The 21,071-nt window shown below is 40.3% G+C and overlaps 1 protein-coding gene across 2 annotated transcripts in view; it reads right to left on the reverse strand.

Moving 5' to 3' along the window:
- Nucleotides 1-257: 257 nt before the first annotated feature.
- PAIP2B (poly(A) binding protein interacting protein 2B) overlaps nt 258-21,071 on the reverse strand; it is a 32,209-nt gene continuing 11,395 nt past the window's right edge. The window contains exons 2-5 of one of the 2 annotated variants that reach the window (XM_072766847.1): nt 8,755-8,903; nt 7,345-7,411; nt 6,354-6,530; nt 258-5,473 (exon numbers count right to left, since the gene is read on the reverse strand). In XM_072766847.1, the coding sequence (XP_072622948.1) occupies nt 5,417-5,473; nt 6,354-6,530; nt 7,345-7,411; nt 8,755-8,828 (375 nt within the window). In that variant the 5' untranslated portion in view covers nt 8,829-8,903 and the 3' untranslated portion in view covers nt 258-5,416. The remainder of the gene's footprint in view (nt 5,474-6,353; nt 6,531-7,344; nt 7,412-8,754; nt 8,904-21,071) is intronic. The other variant, XM_025994592.2, reaches the window with a different exon arrangement.

A 21,071-nucleotide genomic window follows, 5' to 3' on the forward strand; every position in this document is an offset into this window, starting at 1 on the left:
CTCTTGATTTCAGCTCGGGTCATGGTCTCAGGTTTGTGAGATGGAGCCCTGCATCGGGCTCTGTGCTCAGTGGGGAGTCTGCGTGAGTCTTTCTCCCTCTCTTTCTGCCCCTCCTCCTGCTCTCTCCCTCTCTCCCCATAAATAATGTTTTTTTAAAAAAGAACCAAAAACCTCACACACACCACACATACCTTCCATGCACAATGATATATAATCACCCAACCTTAGGAAAAACAGTACCACTGCCGGCAAGCAAATGCATTTTATTCTCATTTATTGAGATTTTTCCACAGCTGCCATTTGATTTGTATAGCAAAAATTTTAAAAAGTAACTTTCCCCACATTTTTGATATTTTTATGAAAACCATCTTCAATTTTAAAGCCCTTCCCCTCCCCCAAAGACATATTAATAACTACCATGTAATATTTATTTAAAGGAGAAAAAAGGAACAAAAACAGCTTTTAAACTTGTGAAACGAGGATTAAAGTCGAAAGTCAAGACGTAGTCCTGTTAGAGGTGCTAAGCTGCCTCGGGGCACAAGGGGCACTTGGCCATCCACACCTGCAGATGCGTAAACCACACACAGACCCTCTGGGACTTTATGTTTCCACAGGCTCTACTCCCTTTCTCCCCTTGACCTCCTCTGCTGGCTGTCCTGCTCTTCAAATCCACCCGACAAAGGCAGCACAATCTTTAATATATGTTCAACTCTGTAATGGAGACAATACTGTATTCATAAAGTTCAGAGATTCCCCTCCATCCAGTTAGGGACGATAAAATAGTCAACAGAGTACAGATGGTTTCACTTTTGTGTTCATGCAAAATATACTCATTAAATTACCAGATGGTTCAAGAGTCCTGATGTGTTGTAGACAGCACAAAAGTCCCTTATAAAAAAGAAGTTGCAAAGTTATAAAAATTTCTGCAGCAGTTTGGGCTCCTCCCATGGAGCCTCTTATGACAAGGCTGGTTCTGAAAAGCAGTTCATCTCATATGCGCAGCGGCCTGCCCTAGGAGTCCTGTGTTCTAAGGATTCTCTTTAGACCACAGGAGGCTGAAATCCAGGTAGGTAAGATTCCCTGCTGACAAAATGTGGCATTTCCATCAGTGGACTAGTACTGAGCACTCTAAAGGAAGAGACTACCGACACATGTTATGCCTTATGGGTGAAACTAAAAAATGTGCTAAGTGAAAAAAGGCAGCTATAAGAGACCACAGCTTGTGGGATTCTATTGATATGACGCCCAGAAAAGGCAAATTTGTAGAGACAGAAAAATAAGTGGCTGCCCAGAGCTGGGATTATCATGTAAATGGACACAAAGGATCTCACGGGGCAGGATGAAAACGTCTAAGATTGAGTATAGTCATGGCCCTACTACTTGGGAAACTTACTAAAATAACTGAATTGTACACTTGAAAAGGGTGAATTTTATATGTAAAATATGCCTCAATAAAGTTGTTTTAAAAAAAAAATCCCTGCTTCCCAAACCACACATCAAGCATTAAATATTTCTGAAGGCTCAATCAATACGGCAGAATGATCAGTGTTGAATTACACGGTGAAAATACCGTAGTATTTTATAGTGAATAGCTTAGAGTCTCCCAGTGCACACCAGAACTGCGTCAATCCTCCTGTACCCTCTGCTTATTTCCCAAACTAAGGTGTTATCCCCCGGGGGGAGTGGCTGAAGATACAGCCTTCCCCATTAGGTAGGCATCCCCAGATCTTGGTCAAATTTGTCAGGTGTCTGCTCGTGCTCATATCTAAACATCATCTAAACCAAGAAACATTATTAACCTGGGATGCTGGGACCCTTATGGAAGGACAGCAGTCCCCTCCAATCACAGCAGGTTCACTTCCGGGCACCTGATGTTTCTACATGGGGTCTGCAGCAGCACCAAACAGGAGGATTCAGTCAAGCGATTTCCTTTAGCTCCTTCTTCACACAACTTTCCTCTCTGATGTACGTAATGGCCAGAGTATTGTAATAACCTCCTTACTCCCTAGCCTCTCCGAAATCAAGACAAAGCGGATGCTAGGACAAGACACAATGTCAGAAGTGCTGCTTAGTCTTTCCCTAAAAACATATTTTTAAGCTATAGTTAGCATTATAACCTCAATTAAAGAGACTCCAGCTGTTTTGACTTTGGAAACTAAAGGTGCTGCAAAGGACCGCCTTTTCCTTACAATGTTTTGGTTTGACCATATGCGACCCCAAAAGTCAACTGCTGCAGTCAGAAATGCGCAGAGACACACAGTCACAGGTGCTCAGGTCTGGGCTGTAGCTGTCATATTTTCCACTGCAGTTCAAAGACCTGGAGAAAGTGAAAAATCATTTCCTTGTTTTTTTTCTCTTGAAGAGCAAGAGATAAAATAATTTTAATCTTGGAGTTTTAGAGTTCAATAATCACAAAACTCAGAAATCAGTCACTAATAAACCAACACTGGGATGGGCCAGAACTGGCACTCATTGAAAATACACGGTCTAGGGGCACCTGGGTGGCTCAGTGGTGAAGCATCTGCCTTCAGCTCAGTTCGTGATCCCAGGGTCCTGGGATGGAGCCCCACGTGGGGCTCTCCATTCAGTAGGGAGCCTACTTCTCCCTCTCCTTCTGCCTGCTGCTCTGCCTACTTGTCAAATAAGAGAATGAAATCTTGAAGAAAAAAAAGAGAAAGAAAGAAAATACACATTCTATTTCTATACAAATTCTCAAACTTCCAGTTGCCAATAGAAAAAGTTTAAACAAAGTTGTGGCTTAAATTCAATGTCAAAATAATCACTTATAAAACACCTGCCTCGCCCTTTAAGGGTCAAGGTGGCTGGCTGGCATGCACCCAGACTGTTTCCTATAAGGAAACGTCAGGGACAAGGGTGCCCAGCCTTTCCCCAGCGAAGGTCCAACAAGACCCACACGCATTTTCTAATAAGGAGCCTATGACCTGGGTGGCAACTGTGCTCCCACCTCACAACATACTGACGATGGAGGAAAGGGCCGGACTATGGAAAGAAACGGTCTGTGGCACAAGCTACTTGCTAAGAAAGGGGTCGTGCTGCCAGTGGCTTCCTGCTCCTGCAGTCAGCACCCTCTCGTGTCTGAATGGGACCAGGAAGTCCAGGCCTCAGGTTCCACTGCTCATCTGGCAGGAAATTCTCTTCCTCCTGCTCAGATCTGCTTTGTGAAACCATGCTAACGGCTGACATCCAAAACGGAACCCCACAGCTGACAGACAAGCCCTCTGCACAGCACCCAACACCTCAGCCTATCCTGGTCAGGAGAACAAGCCTTCTTCAGGATGAAGAAATGGCTCCATCCGGATCCCTATAGGGCTCTACTGGGCTGGGAGCCTCACTAGAAGCCTCACTAGAAACAACACTGTGTTGTTGTTGACCACGAAGATGCCCACGCTCTAGAAAATGGCTCTTTCTGTGTCTTGATATATTTCCCACAGCCTTCAGGACTCTGAGCTTGGACAACCTAATGGAGACTGAAGAAGGAAATGGAGCCAGGGACAGACAGACCTCTCTGTTCCTACACTTCCGAGGCTTTCTCCCTATTAGAGGCAACGACCCCAGCCTGAGGTAGAGGCTTTGGGAATTAATGGGCACATCCGGCTCCTTAAACTCCTTAAGCTACAGTCTCCTAGGACATGTGACCGACCTAACAAGGAAGGCCATTCTGCAAACAATGCCATCCTATAGACTCAAATGAAGAAAGGATGTGGGTTCATATTTTAGATCTGACAATAGCCTGCAGCTGTTCAAAGAGTCAACAAGGGAGCACCTAAGAAAAGGGAGACGTTCCTAAGCTTTCTAGACACTGGTCCTTTCCTTCCAACCTCTGTCCCATATCCACATACTGAATTTACATAGACTTTACTTCATTCCGTGGTCTTTTTCTATAGGCCTGTCACACCACACAGCAGCAGTCATACAGAAGCCGCTGTCCCCTTCAGGCCTCTGCACGTCCCAGTCTGAGGAGGACGGCCTGGACTACACACGTTCTCCTTTAGACCTGACTCTGCCACCTACATCTTTATCACACAAAAGGCAGTTTCTGGTGCCCAGTTTAATTCCTTATGAGTACCAACAACAACAACAACAACAAAACCATGGTTTATAGTCAGGAAAGACAAAAGAAATACCCAAAGAGCCCAACCTAGAAAACTCGTAAAACTGGGCATGTGGGAATAGCAAAATTTTATAATTGCTGAAACTGTCCCAGTGGGTCATGTGGTCACATGGGTCAAGCAGAACTCACTCTCCCAGGTCTTTTTTTTTTTAAGTTCTTTTGCATAATTCTGTTAGGTGGGGAGAAGCATCCAAATTGTGATCTGAATTTCTTGCTGGTGTCCTGAAAAATACATTTACTTGGGAAAAATTGTTGGGAATAATTTACTAAGGGGAGATACTGGGAGGACCAAGTCCTCATGGGGCTGGCAAAAATTTGTCAAAATACTCTTGAGACACAATGAACAGAGTTCAGGGTTGACTGTTCCAGACTAAAGCTGATGCATACCTCTTCTTCCCCTTTGGTAACAACATCCTTCCTTAAAAATAGAGTAGGGAGCGGTGGAAAGGAGACAGGGGACTAGATGCCATGAGAGACAAAGTGACAAACCCACCCCAGAGCTCTTTTGCCTGGTAAATAATGAATAATGAGTTTGATTATGGCTGGAAGCAGAGGCTTAAGAGGTCAGCAGTGACTGAGTGACCTGAATGACAATCACTGTCACAGCCCACCCCTGCCATTTCCAAACTTCGGTAACCATCAAAGGAGTTACCATCAATCAGTACTTTAAGTCTGTGTTTTCTTGAATGGGGTTCCAGGCAAGGAGTCATTGGCTTGCAGGCCATTGTAATCTGCTTCATTGCAGGAAAGCCCTGGGGGTCAAGGGAGCTGGGCTGGTGAACTCTGGTTGGCAAACACCTGCTTCTTCCACTCGTGCCTCTTCTCTTCCAGCTGAACGTACTCGATAAACAGTTCCCCAGGTGCTCATTGCCCTTGGTAAGTGTACAGTAGGATGAGAAGGACATTCTCAAACACCCAGATTTTCTTGGTCAGCTTATTTTGGCTTAACACACACACAGCAGAACATTCCTGATGAAGGCAGAAAAAGACTGCAATTTCCTTAACTCAAAAAGCTAATACTACTGCTACTAATAATAATGATAGGAAACTGCTCCAAACCAAAATCAGTAGAACAAAAGAGAAATACTCAGAGACTCAGAGGCTTGTCGAATAAGACAGGACATTAGTTACTCCAATCACAGGGTCAAGTTAAATCACTCTCCCCCTTCCCCACGGAGCACCCCTCGCCCGCCCTGCCCCGCCCCTTTCTTCAGCTCTGCCTCTCTGTGCAGCACTGTCCCCAGGTGGAGGGACATACAAGTTCTCCTCAAAACTTTCTGCAGCTCAGTACTTCACTCCTGGAATAAATTCCTTGGCATCCGGGTTCAGATTACTTTTGCTCTGAAATAAGAACCAAGAGATAAGAAATCCCACATTAAAAGTTATTTTCTTCCCGCTTCCATTATTACCAGTACCCTCAGCCTCCAAGAGAGGAAAAAACCTCACGCTGCCACTGCTGGGCTCCTGCCCAGGGCTCCAGGCATACTAAGCCTTGAGCAACCTCATTTTCTCCTTCCTGCTTTAGATGCCAGTTCTCTTCTTGATGCTTTCGTTGCAAGTTTGACTCCAAAAATAATTTTGCAATTCACCAAGTACCTTAACTCGATGAAAATCAAGAGTATTCCACCAAACCAGTTTGGTGACCACAACCCCTTTATTTTCCACCTCACTGTATTCTCTTTGGTTATCTACTCTCTTGTGAATGTCCAAAACCTGGGCAAACCGCAGGCCAGAGTCATTTGGAACATGAGTTCTGTGAGAACTAAGTCACTCACAGAGCTCTGACTTTAAGTAAACATGAAAAGCAGGAAATTGGTTTATCCAGTCTTCTAATTTTAAGAGGAAAGTAGCCTTTTAGGAGTATGTTCCTTCCAAAACCACATCATTCAAAGCTATAAATACAGATTTGAGGAATAGTAAAAGGAAAGAACAACAGCAAGTGATCATTTGAAACCAAACCTCTTCTGTGTTCAAATTCTTATCCTAATCCCAATTCTACTCTGAAAGGCCCACTGGGGAAAATGAGAGTTGGTGATAATGCCACAGTGATGTTTTCACAATGCTGTATGTGGTGCAATGCCTAGGGGATGGGTGAAGAAAACAGGGGCTCAGATGCTCCAGAGGCTCGCCCAAAGTGGTAGGGCCAGAAAGAAACTATGTCACTCCAAATTCTCTATTATTTCCACTATGTCTCATGTGCAACTATATATATGGCTCTTACCAAAATATCATCAGAATTGTGACCATCATTGACGGACAGTCCATTTAACTGCTGCTGCAACTGTCCCATTGCCTGAGGCAGGTCCCGTGAGGGAATGAACCAGTCTTGGTCTTCTTCATCCAGCATCTCCTGGAAGCACCGGTCTAAGAAGTCTTGCTCCTGAAGTTCCTCCTCCACCTAGCAAGCAAAGGGGAGGAACTGACACTTCCCATCCCAGAGGGGATGTTTTCTACCTCTTTCTTGCAGTTAAGAATGATGGGCACCTGGGAGGCTCAGTGGTTGAGCATCTGCCTTTGGCTCAGATCGTGATCCTGCGGTCCTGGGATGGAGTCCTGCATTGGGCTCCCCACAGGGAGCCTGTTTCTCCCTCCGCCTAAGTTTCTGCCTCTCTCTCTCTCTCTCTCTCTCTGTATCATGAATGAATGAATGAATGAATGAATGAATGAATGAATCTTTAAAAAAGAAGAAGTACAGACAAAAGAAAGGCGAACTAAAAAGAAAAGGGGTTAAGGGGTGCCTGGACGGCTCAGTCGGTTAAGCATCTGTGTTTGGCTCAGGTCATGATCCCTGCTCAGTGGGAGCCTGCTTCTCCCCTGCCTATGCCTCTGCCTCTCTCTGTGTCTCTCAGGAATAAATAAATAAAATCTTTAAAAAAAAAAAAAAAAGGAATGATCCTGCATGAGGTATACTAAGAATTAAAATGCTTCAAATGACTGGCTAGAGAAAACACAATTTTTAGTTTTTTTTCAACAAAATTCCATCAACAATAAGACTAAGGAAACAGTTACTCAGAACAGCAGGAAGTCCAGGCCTTCACACCTCTTCTAACATCTCTAATATGGGACGCAGAAACTTTCCCTTCAGATGGCAGTTACAGAAAATCATTTTAAAGCTTGAGATTGTTTTTTCAATCTTGTTAAGAAGCAACTTCTTAAATTTCCCATTTTACAAGTATGAAAAAGGTACAGGAATTACATAACTAGACCACTACCTGGATAGTGGAGATTAAATCAAAACCAACTCTCAGCTTCTGGCCCTCTTTTCTGGTAATGAGGCCCCTAAAGGAGAAAAATACTTTCAGAACCTTAGAAAGATATAAAGAACACTTTTTGGCAAACCAACAGAAAATGATGTCATCAATGTAGGTATCCTTTCAAAACAAGGAAAAATATGAATATTTAAACAACTCTATTTCTTAAAGATTGCCCTACACTAAAGTAATTTGTATCTAGGATATTTTAGACCTCTTTGCAGACATTGTCAAGTCTTAGTAAAGAGTATGGTTCACTCTGCAAACGGAGTGTGATTTTAACAGGCCCCAGGCTTCACATTTGGTCATCTTTTTCCTGTGGGCTAGTGGTGATAGATTCATAGCTCACTAGCACCACCATCAGAGGGGAAGTCAAACAAAAATAATCACCCAGACTAGCCTATACAGTTATTCGTGAATTCAGAAGTCATCAGTAGCACAAGATGTAAAAATAGTCTTCAACCTTACAATTAGCCACATTGATCTCAAGTAAATTAGATACTTGTGAAGTACTTAATGTAACAACCACCACAAAATATTTCCAACCCATAAGATTAAACATGACTGTTCAAGACCTGCATGATCTATGTGCTAGTCACACAAATCATAACACAGTGAGCTGACTGGGGAGGAAACTGCTGGCTGCTCCGCTCAACTTGTTTCCTTCTTCCCAGAGCACTGGGCTGTTCAGTTAAAACCACATTTCCCATCTCCCACATTGATGATGGCCACGTAACTATTCATCATGTAATGTCATCCAGAAGATGCATCACTCGGTTAAAGGGAGATCCCTTCCTTGGCCTTTAGCTCTCCCCTTTTCCCCGTGGCTAGACTTCTAGTTATCCTTCAGTCACTCAGCTGATAAATGTCCTGGCGGTGCCAGAGCAACACCACTGGAGAACCAGGTGGCTGGAGAATCACTGTCTACCTACAATGCCTACCTTGGGCTATTAATGTCACGCGATACAAGACAATGGATTACTGCTGAGTCTTTGTTCAAACAGTCTAGTCTTTCTCCACCTAACACACTTCTCCATCTCAGACATACATTCTATCAGTCCCCGAGTTCCCATGTGGGGAGTATGCCAGGCCGGCCCATCTTCTACTGTTCCCGAGAAGTCTACGCCAGGACACCGTGGCATGAGATCCTCTTGTAACCAATGTGATGGAAAAGGATCAGTATCTTCCAAAGTACTATAGTCTGGTGTCTTACCAGCTGAAGAGGCTTCTTGGGTCAACCCAGACCAGGTCTCCATGCATTTTTTTAAATTATTCTCAAGCTGACAAGCCCATTTCTTTTGCTACAGATTGATGGTAAAATATTATAGCTGTTGAGTTACATGCATCTTAGCCTTCCACTTCTTTCTTTACCTGTCTGTTGAAATCTTCTTCGTTCTCCATCCACATGTACTCTGCAAATGGGTTTTCCTTCTCATCGTGCCCATTTAATCCCTGATCCTCTTTGGATTTTACATTAGGTGATGTATTTGCTACACTGGATCCATTCATTATGATAGAACCTAAACAGAAGCAAAGGAAAGGATCAAGGAAATGAAAACCTAGAACATCCAGATTCTTCCAGATGCTTCTGAAGTTCTAAGTCAAAGTTATTAACTACAGATGAACAGAAACTATTAGTCTGTAACTGTTAGAAAGCTAACCATATTCTGCAGTATCAACTATACAGGTGTAGAATTCTTAAAGAGTTAAAAGAAACGTCTAGGCTCAGTTATCCTTTCTAGGCAAGTGCGAGGGGGGATATTTTCAAGTCAATTTTTTGCAGGCTCTAGAACCTAATCAAGTTCACACAGCTTCCTTAATGTTTAAATAGGCAGAGAAAATACATTCTCAATGAACACTGTGAGCAACTGCCCCTTATTCTGATTCTCAAGCTGTTTTTCTCTAAAACATATTTCAAAAAATAATACATGCTAACTGTATTGATAAACAAATAAGAGAAAATTAAGGTTACCAGTTGTCCAACTACCCAGAGTTAAAAACTATTGTTAATAGTGATATGTATGTAATACAATGTAGTGCATATAACCATTCTGAGTTCCCTTATGTGTATGCAGACACATATACACACACATATCCCCCAAGCATCCATTCTTAGAGTAACAGCATGATGCTCTATCATTTGCCTTTTCTCATTTCTGTGTTAATACCACCATAGTGTCTTTTGGGATATTTTCAATATCCCTAACCTTTATAAAGGTTAGATTAACTTCTTGCATTCATCTTTTTCAATGTTTTCCTTAGGATAACTCCAGAAACTGAACTGCTATATTGGAAACTATGTTGTTTTTTTAAGGTTCTTGATTTATTGTCACATTGCCATGAGCATTTAAATTCCCACCAGTAGAATATAAGTGCCTATTCCTCTGTACTATTATTATTATTTTTTAAGATTTTATTTATTTATTCATGAGAGACACAGAGATAGAGAGGCAGAGACACAGGCAGAGGGAGAGGCTCCCTGCAGGGAGCCTGATGTGGGACTCGATCCCAGAACTCCAGGATCACACCCTGAGCCAAAAGCAGATGCTCAACCACTGAGCCACCCAGGTGTCCCACTGAATATTATTATTTTTTAAACCACTGCCAGTCTCAGAAGAGAAAAATTGTCACTTATGATTTACATTTACATTTCTGTGATTTTTACTGAGGCTGAATATTTTGAGATATACTTCCGGGTCATTTGATTTCTTATTTTGTCATTTTTCTGTTCAAGTATTTTGACCATTTCTCTATCAGGGTATGTATCTTTTTTTAATCTGTTACAAGGACTTTTATTATATATATCATAATTTTTATGTTTCATAAAATAATTCATAAATTAAAAATGCTGTGTTTGTTTTATTTTCTTAATTTTTTTTTTTTTTTGGTGGCAGTTTTTGCTGGCCTTAAGTTTTGTCTACCTCTTGTGAGTGTCTGCCTATAACTCTTTAAAGTACATACGTATTTTTTTGAATTGCTTATACTTGGCTTCCAATTCCACACTGATGTGTTTGCTATCATCTGGAATGTGTCTTTTTTCTGTTCTTTATTTAAATCTTAATTATTCTTCAAAAATCATTGCAGTCTTTACTCACTGCTTCCCTCCTCCATGTTCCTATACCTTGTGAAGTCAGTGTTCATACTAAAGTAACTAGTCTCTTCTTTTTTTAAAAGATTTTATTTATTCATGAGACACACACTCATGAGAGAGGCAGAGATATATAGGCAGAGGGAGAAGCAGGCTCCCTGCGGGGAGCCCCAGTGTGGGGCTCAATCCTAGGACCCCAGGATCACACCCTGAGCTGAAGGCAGACACTCAACCACTGTGCCACCCAGCAGTCCCTAACTATTCTGTTTCATAGGCATAATTTTTCTCTTTCCAATTAGATTCTCAACTTGTGAAAAGCAAGATGGAGGCTTATATTCTCAATCTCTCCTCCTTTCTCCTTGGGGCATCTTTAAATTTCCTTTAATAATTTTTTTCTTCACTCCTTTCCATCTTGTCAACATTCATGAGAAAGTCTTTCGCTGCTTCTGGGTACATTAAAAAATTACTGCTTACTCCCCTTTAAAGTTCTTATAACTTTATAACTTTTTAATCCATTATGAACATTAGAAAATCAAATCATAAAAAAAAAGAAAGAAAATCAAATCTTAAAAGACAAGGAAAGGGCAGCCTGGGTGGCTCAGCGGTTTAGCGCTGCCTTCAACCTGGGGCCTGATCCTGGAGACTCGGGATCGAGTCCCAGGTCATTTGGCAGTTGGTTATAATCAGCACAGTGATTTCTCCCCATCAGTATGGAAATCACCCAGAGATAACCAGTATTCAGTTTTCTAAAATATCTGCCTTTGCCTAAAAAACAAATCCTAAGTGCATATGACCATAAGGAAAAAGAGAGGGCAGAGAAACAAAGAACAGAATAACCCATTTAATTCAAGAGCAAGGTGAAACTTGCAGAGCAAACTGCAGGATGCTCTCCTTCATGAGAAAGGGAATGGAGACATACTATAATCCCTACATAGGGATGTTACCCAATTTAATGCAAACACTTTAGAGAAGTTGAAAACACTGAGATATGGGACTGATAACACTAGGAAAGTGGTTCTCAGCAGGCTACATAGTGTTGATCGTAGTTTATACTATTCTAACCTGTGTTTTCCACACAATTGGCAAGCTTAGGTTTCTCTAAGTAGAAGCAATCCAACAACTTAATGTGTATAATGTTCAACAATTTATAAAGTACTTCTGTATCTACGTTCAAACTTCAGACACATAATCTGTCCAACTTTACTCTAAAAAGAAAACCATCCAGATAGTGCTATATGTAGTACCAAAGAAGGTACCAGATTTTGACCTTTGATGTTCATTATTTCACTTGATCTTCACCCACAACAAGGTACATTATGTGTCATCCTAGGGTAGTGGGGACATAGTAAATACCCCCCAAGTTTCTAGAGATGAGGGAAATGCTTGCGTACGTAAGTAGGATCACAAATCAGAATGGCCACCTATGTTATGTGACAAGGAATTGAATTCTGTTAACAATCATGTGAGTGAGCTTAGTTCATCTTCCCTCAGTCAAGGCTTCAGATGAAGCCAAGGGACAACTTGACAACAACAACTTCATGAGACTCTGAGGTAGAGGCATACCCAGCTAAGCTGCTCCTAGATTCCTGACTCAACAGAAGTTCTGAGATAACAAATGTTTGCTGCTTTAACCTGCTAAGCTTTGCGGTAAGATGTCACATGGCAATAGGTAATACAGGATTTGATAAACAATGACAACTAGTTCCGCCATACAAATCATCTGTTGCCACATCTTTCCTCTTATCTATCCAAACAACAAATGTGCAGTTTGAAGTAGGTCATGGTTTGAGAAGTTCTTCAAGAACTGGACCTCAACAGTAGATAAAAGAGTTTTTATGTCTGGCTTGCATCTATACTGCGTTATGAAATCCAAGAACTATTTGACATTTATTCTCCCCTACCTCAGTTTCCCTTCTATACACACGGCAAACATGCTGAAAATGGAAAATAAGAGTTGTTATTTTGGGTTAAGATGGAAAAGCATGTAGCCAGCACAGAGTCCAAATAGGGGTGCTAAGACCTGCTAGGCATTTGATTTAATACTTTACCATGGTCAAGGGTATTTGGCTTGAAATAAAAGCCCAGTTCCCAGCCATAAAGAACTTCAAGACTTTTAATGTGCCTAGGACATTTCTACAATACATGCTTCATCCCCCCCACAGTGGGGGATGGTTAGGAAAGGTTTCCCTGAAAAAGCAATATTTTCTTTGATACTTGAAGAATATAAGTTATCTAGCAATAGGGAGAAGAGGGTGTATAGGGCCAAGTGTAAGAACCCCAAGATGGGCCACTTTGGCATAAAGCCTATTTTGAGATAAAAGCAGCTGAAACCCAGCAGATTCAGGAAAAGCTCTTTACCTCCCCCTCAACTGCCTAAATTTACATTGGCAAGAAGAGCCTGTACCAGGAAGAGATCTACTAACAAAGATTCCTCTTTACCTAATAAATTTACCTACTTAACAGGGCAACCTTTGTTTTCTAAACATCTCCTCTCACTATCCTGCTAAAGATATTCTTCCCCTTCCTTTCCTTAGACTCCTACCCCTCTCTTTAATTCAGAATGTCTTATAAGCTTCAAATCACCCAACTGTCTTCGAATTTCATGTCTGTGTGGAGTCCCATACATATGAAACTAAGTATGTTTTCACCTGTTAATCTGTCTCATGTGAATTTAATTTAGTCCACCTAGAAAAACCCTGGACCAAGGAAAATTTCTTCCTTCCCAATGAGGAAAACACATGTGCAAAGATTCAGACGCAGGAAGGAACTCTAAGGAACTTCAGAAGGTAGAGATGCATACAGTTGGAGGTCAAAGGAGAATGGCAAGGAAGAGAGATGAAGTTGTAGAGACAGATGGGGCTAGATCATGCAGGACATTAGAGACTACAGGAAAGATTTTAAATGTTATCAATGAAAGCCTTCAAAAAGGGTAATATGATTCAATTTATATTTTGAAATCACTCAGGTTGCCATATGGAAAATGGATTGGAGAGACTGAGAGTGGATAATGGGAGACCGGTAAGGCAGCTAATGCGCTAATCCAGATGAAAATATGGTTGCTGCTTAAGACTAAGGTGATGCAGTAAGAAGAGAGTAGGCAACTATTTTCAGTTGTTTTTGATAATGGACGTGGGGAGATAGACTGAGGGAAATATCAAGGATAACTTTGGTACAAGCAACTGGGTGGATGGTAATGTCATTCACTAGGCTAAGGAATCCTGTGGGAAGGGCAAACTTTTTTTGGGTGGTGATGAGGAGGGGTAAAAGGGGTGATGAGTTCTATTTTAGACACATTAAATTTGTAATGCCTTTGAAACACTCAAATGACTATGTCAAGTAGGTTATCCATGCGCATCAAGATTAGGAAAGGTCTGGTTAAATAAAGAAATTTGGAACAGTTGTTCATATAAATGGTAATAGAAATCATGGGGCTACAAGATATTACCCTAGAGAGAAAGGGCAAAGTGAGATGAGAAGAGGATCCAAGACCCAGACCTGATGTATGTGAACATTTTTAAAAGTCAGGTAGAGGAGAAGAATACAGAAAAGGAGAGAGAGAAGAAGCCATAGAGTCAGGAAGGAAATCAGAAGAAGAGTATGGCATCATAGAAATCAAGGGAAGATAGAACTCCATATAATGAGTGGAATGGTAGCCCCCCAAAAGATATGTCCACATTCTAATCCCTAGAATCTGGGAGTCCACCTTACTTGGAAAAAAAGTCTTTGCAGATGTGACTAAATTAAGAACACTGAGATAAGCAGATCATCCTGGATTATCCCAGTAGGCCCTAAAATCATTGACAAATGTCATTTATAAGAGAAAGCAGAGAAGAGAAGGAGGCAATATAACCATGAGGTAGAGATTGGCATGATGTGACCACAAGTCAAGGAATGCCTATAGCCACCAGAAGCTGAAGAGGCAAAGTACAGAGTTTCCCTCCCCTAAAGCCTCCAGAGGGAGTGTAGTCTGGATGACACCTTGATTTTTTTTACTTCTGGCCTCCAAAAACTGCAAGAAAATACATTTATGTTAATTTAAGCTACCAGTTTGTGGTAATTTGTTACAATAACCACTGAAAACTAATAAATCCAGTATGGTGGGTATGTTGAAGGCTTCTGAAAGGTCAAGAGGAAGGCTGAGGAATATCCATAGAATTTAGGACACGGAGGTCTCTGATGACCTTAATGAGAGTGGTTGCCATGAACATAAATGAAAAGGAAAGCCAAATGGAGGGTATGTGAGTTGCATGTGACAGAAGTATTAGATAACTCTTTGGAGGAATCTAGCTGTCAAGAAAAGGGACATGAACGGACAAAAACTAGAGTGTGAGAGGTCCCTGGAAAGTATTTTTAATAACTGGAGAGTCTAGAGCTTGTTTGAATGTTCATAGAAATGGTCTAGTGGAGAGGAAGAGACTACAGAAACCAGAGAAAGAAGGAATGACTGATAGTGCAGGCCATGGGAAGGCAGGAAGGGATACTGAACTACTCATGTTTTGAATAGCTCATACATTCCCTGATTCAAAATCTAAATGCCAGGGATTTTTAATTAGTAATATAGGTAGTTGCAAGATGAGCATGTAGTGAGAGCTACGAGAAGAAAAGCATCAGGAGAGAGATTTTATCCATCACAAAGCCATATGAAACATCTTTACTCCATGGCAGGATATTTACTTCCCTGGTGGCAAGAATGCTTAGGATCTTGTTGGGGAGGAAAAAAATTTTCTCGACCTTTCAAGATTCTTCTAGTTGGTCTAAGAATCAAATTGACATGAGACAGATTAGCAGGAGAAAAATCAAAAGTTTAACATGTATACCTCTTGTAGATATGGGAGAGACCCATGAAAACTCAGTAACTCATCAAAGTGGCTAAAGGCATCACCTTAAATACCACCTCCAGCTAAAAACAAAAAATCTTTGGGGTGGAAAGTAAGTTATGGAAGTTTACAAGAAAAGCACAGTAAACAAGGGTAAGGTTGTTACACAGATTTAAGTCTGCTTTAAGATTTAAGTCCATTCCTTCTCCATTAATAACATTTTGTAGAGATTTGGAGTCATCCCCTTCTTCCTGGTACTGAGGGAGACACTCTTACAATGAATGGAAATTTCCCTTATAAAAGTAAGTGTCTTGGGGCACCTGGGTTAAGCAATCAGTTAAGCATCAGCCTTCAGCTCAGGTCATGACCCCAGGGTCCTGGGATAGAGCCCTGCATTGGGCTCCCGATTCAACGGGGAACCTGCTTCTCCCTCTCCCCCTTTTCCCCCATACTCCAGTTCTCAAATGTGCCATGATCTCTCTCTTAAATAAATAAATAAATAAATAATCAATCTTTTTAAATTTTTTTTAATTTTTTTTTTTAAATTTATGATAGTCAGAGAGAGAGAGAGAGAGGCAGAGACACAGGCAGAGGGAGAAGCAGGTTCCATGCACCGGGAGCCCGACGTGGGATTCGATCCCGGGTCTCCAGGATCGCGCCCTGGGCCAAAGGCAGGCACCAAACCGCTGCGCCACCCAGGGATCCCTAATCAATCTTTTTAAAAACATAAATGTCTCTACTTAGTTTTAAGAACTTCTTTTAGATCTGTAGTTTCTTAAAAAATAAACAGCTTGAAATAACCAATATGCCAAAGGGGCATTTTTTGGGGTGGCTAAATTTGCTCCCTTTCATCCCCTAAGTATAAGTCTCCCTGCCTGGACAGTTGCTGGATAAACCTACCCAACTCCAACTTTCTGAGTTTCTTTTTATTTCCTCTTCTAAGTTTTTACAGTGTCATGAGTGTGTGTGTGTGTATTTTATTTTGTGTGTGTGTATTTTATTTTAAAGTGACATAAGCAATACAAGAAATAATTTCATAAAGCCTTTTAAATTAATATAGAATATATTTTTATATATACCATGTTATACTTTGCACTAAAATAATTTCTCTGTTTCCTTCTTCAACAGAGTCTTCTTTTACTAAGTAAATAAACCCATCAGCTTTTCTCCATCATTTGGTAGAAGATCCAGATGGTAGAAGCAGGATGAGCTTTTTCAGAGTGACGTGGGAAGAACATCATGTATGTAGAATACATACATGGTGATTAAAAAACAGGTTCCAGGTCAGTCTCTAATTTCCATTTCATTTGTTCTTGGAGAGGCTACATGGACTTAACAAAAGATAAATAAGTAACACCTTGCTAAACTTTCCTATACTGACCTCAATACACAAATGCTCCATTAGTTATCTTCCTTTTGATGCAAGAAAAGGGCTTGCAAATAGAGTATCAATGTGCTTGTTAAGCACACAGAAAACTGAGCTTACCTGCAATTAGAAGCTGACAAGTCACTTTCAAAAGCTTATTAGCATACTCAAATAGGATTAAGAATGCAGTTAGCCAGTGTCCAGAGGCATATTTTTATTCAGTAGTTTTCAATCTCTAGAATACATTAGACTCACTAGGAAACTTTTCCACATCATACCTTTCAGACATTATAATTTGTTAGGCCCAAGCCAACGCCCAACATTTGTATTTTTGCTTGTTAACTGCCATAGGTTATTATGAGTATAGAAAAACTAAAGACTAAGAAGAATTCTTCCAACAAAGTAGCAAATTCTATGCGGAATAATCTAAATCTCAATGACCCTAATTCCCACATCAGCAGTTCCAAAATTAGTGACTGCTCTTTGCAAAAAAATAAACAAAAAATACAGCCAAATAAATTCATTTCTCTGAGAAGACCTATTTAACTCGAACTACCAAGCATTTCCCTAATCAATTAATTGCCTTTATTATTCATTTATTACATTTTTAATCTAACACCTATTAACCCACAAGCTTTTAGAAACACTGCCTCAAGGATGCCTGTGCCATTATACTATTGTCAATGCATAAAACAGACAAAAAATGCACTCCATAAAGCATATAAAGCACTTCTAAGGTAGAATAAACACACTTGCCTAGTCAGTGGTAAGCTCTCTGTACCCCAGAGGTATGCCCTCAAGTTCTACTTCCCCAGGTAAAGGCCATCAATTGTCCTCCCGGGATAACATCAAATGGTGGTCATTACAGGACCCTGACTTCCCCATATCCAGCTCCAGATGGATATATGCTATTAACAGTGGAAACACTCTGAACTCTTTAGCAGATTACGCTAATTGAAAACATTGTTATGGGCAAATTATTACAAATGAAATAGGTGTAACTTTTCTCAATCACAAAATAAAGGCCTCTAAATGTCTTAGACTAATCTGGTGCCACTTTGTCTTTTAAATGCACAATAATATCAGAAATGCCACTATAGAAAGCTGAATACAACCTCTACCTAAGGTCTCTCCTACGTCTACCCCATTTCACATTTGATTATAAATATACTTGAGTATTTACTATTCATTTGTTTTGGGCCCAGTCTACTTATAATCTTAGAAGTTTCTTGAGGGCAAGAATCAAGTCTTTACAGCTTTTAGTATGCCTTGTGCCCACCAGGTCCTCAATAAATAATTTGTTGACTAAGTGCCATTTTCAGAAGGCTGTATTCTAAATCTCATTTCCTAGGAAGGAAGCCCATGCCCTTAGGGGCTATGATCTGTGGTTGAGCATTCCTTATTGAGTATTAACAGATACTCCCCACAGCCAGTGACAACATGACTCAGGAATCTGTTTTTGACAGGTTAAATTACTCTTGAGGAGGCAAAAATTCCTACTTCTATTCTAAGAAATATTTTTATATGTTCTTGTTTACTATTTTAGCATTTAATAACACCAGGTGGATTTAATAGTCTCATCAGGAGTTGTAGGCTAGGGATAAAAGCTTGCTACCGTGCAATTATCTAACCTGGAAGAAATTCATACCATGGATTCTCAACAAATATCACCAAAAGGGACTGCATGCTCATTTTATCTATTTTTGGAAAAAATATAAAGTGGGAAGAAAGGAGCCACCCACTCTAAATACATATGTAATGAGGTTGAGAAAACTGTTTTCACTATGAGTCTTTTCAGGAAAGGTACCGTTTTTGAGGGGAGAAACTCCTTGAAAATTAATTTGGGGTAGAAGAATTTGGGGGTCCTTGAAGGACCAAGGTAAGAGAACTACTCCATGGAAGAGAGGGAAACGTTTCCCTCGGGGGCTGAGGGGGAACACAGTGCTGGAACATGACAAAGAAAAACAAGGAGTCAAAAGTAGTACCTTTCAGATAGCGGGTGGCCTGACACTGTGTAATGTGGTCTCCACTCTAAGACTTTTAGTGTTCAGCAAACTACTGGGGCCATATAAAGCTTAGGAGCAGATGGATTTTTTGGTGTGGAACCACTGAAGAGGCAGGATTTGATGTCTAAATTGTAGAGGCAGACCAGAAGTCAGTTGTGAATTGGGAAAGTACTTGAAGCAAATTGATCCAGATTGTCCAAGGGAAAAAGAGGGCACCAGAAGACATCCAGTTATAAAGAGGAAACAAGTAATCTACCCAAATACAAAGGGAAAAGACACAAATAAAATAATGGCTCTTCTAAGTACTTCACACTAACATTCTCTTTTATGTTCACAACAATTCTTTGAGGTAGGTGCTGACATTATCCTTGCTTTTCAGATTAATCTGCAACCATTCAAACATTTATTAAACACCTTGCCTAAGGGATAATACAGTCAGAGCAGGAATTGGGGCTTAAGTTCAGGTTTTCCTGTATCCAAAGCTCATGCTCTTAGCTACTATCCTACACTCTTACACTTCCCACTTGAGCTCCAGAATACTTATGATATAAAATGCTAAGTTTTCTCAAATATTGTTAATGGAAGTAGGGGAAGCAGGATAAAGAAAAATGCTATTCAACAAAAGGATTAGGTCTTTGGAAGGAAAATATGAACAGGGTCATACCACATGCTGGTGTATTTAAATAAAAATAAACTCTGTTCTCTGTCATAAACATAAAAGCTCCATTTAATTTGAAGCTTGCTAGTCCTTTTAGGATGAGAATGCAGACCCTTATGCATAATTCCAATATGTATAATCCCTTATGCATAATTCCAATATCCAGAAAGCTCTAAAAACTAAGAATTTTCCATACGCTTTCTGTCAAAACTCAGATGACATTAGAACTTGAACTGATGCGAAGCTATATTAGCTTGCATTTATCCACTTAGTGTGAATACTCTTGTTTTGCTCAGAAATACTACTGTGTGTAACTAAGGGTACTGCAACAGACCATGGGGGTATTACATAACACACAGAGAAAGCATCTCTAAAATTTGAAAAATTCTGAATTCTGAAACTCATCTAGTCAAGGTTTTATACCTTCTATAGACTTGTATTCCAAAGTATTTTAAAAACAATTTCTAAGAATGATTAGATAAGAGGTACTTAATCTTCAGGATCTCACAAGACAGTAAATTTTCAAAAATATTTTGAAGGCAACATAGAGTTACAATTTTAAAAAAGATTTTATTCATTTATATGAGAGAGAGAGTGAGCGAGAGAGAAAGAGACAGCACATGAGTGGGGGTGGGAAGGGGATGGGGAAGAACAGAGGGAGAGGGAAAAGTAGACTCCCCACTCAGCCGGGAGCCTGATTGTGGCTCAATGGGATTCCGGGATCATGACCTGAACCAAAGGCAGATACTTAACCCACTGAGATACCCAGGTCCCCCTAGAGTTACAATTTTTAAAAACTAAGTAAGGATAACAAAAATATCCTTATCAATATCACTTTATAAAAGGGTATTTTCAACACCAGAAAACACAAGAAGACCTTAATTCAATGCAAAAGACAGTTCTTTAAATTGAATAAATTTAACTTTACAAAAAACACTACAGTCCTAATTTTTCTTATTTCACCACAGGCTGGTGAAAATTCATTGGAGACCAGCACCTTTCTGGTCAGAGGCATAGAGCTCAGTTGGCTACAAAAAAAATTGCTTCAGGAAATGATTAAAAAATGCTGTCCCTGGGGCTCCATCCTAGGAGAAGGTCTCAGGGTGGGCCATACCTATATCATGTTTTAGAAAGCTTGTGGGTTGTCTCTGATGTACAGCCAAGCTTCAGAACCACTGGTCTAGTCTAGTTCCACCTTTTTTTTTTCCCTCTCGTCAATTCTTTTCTGAGGGAGTAAGAGGAGCAAAACAGAACTGTTTCCACGTAGGGAATCTGACCAACCCACTGTCTTTAATATGTTATTCCTCCTACAGTCAATGTTCGACCAGTTCGTCAACTTGCAAACTGAGGTTGTTAGCAGTGGAACAACTGAAATTAGGTGGTAGAAAAGCCTGCTGAAGCAAAACTCCTCTATGAAAAGGTTGGCTTCCTGAGTTTCTTTCTCTCAACTCAAAGATTCTATATGATGCCTTAATTCAGCACAGGTATACTTGTCTTTGCCAGAAAAAAAATAATTTAAAAAATGTATGTGTGTATGAATATATATTTAAACATATATGCATGTGTGTATATCTATCTAATTCTTCATAGCTGTCTTCTGTGTCCAGCTGCTAAGCCAGGTCTATGATTTTGACTTTCATTTTTCATTTTTAGAAGGATTACAAAAATTACTAGTATTACCTCAAACAATATAATGACAAATCATGAAAACAACTGAAAATCCACAGTATACCTGATGTCTAATGCAGCAGGC

Source organism: Vulpes vulpes, chromosome 8 (assembly GCF_048418805.1).
Source record: "Vulpes vulpes isolate BD-2025 chromosome 8, VulVul3, whole genome shotgun sequence".
Classification (NCBI taxonomy): Eukaryota; Metazoa; Chordata; class Mammalia; order Carnivora; family Canidae; genus Vulpes; species Vulpes vulpes.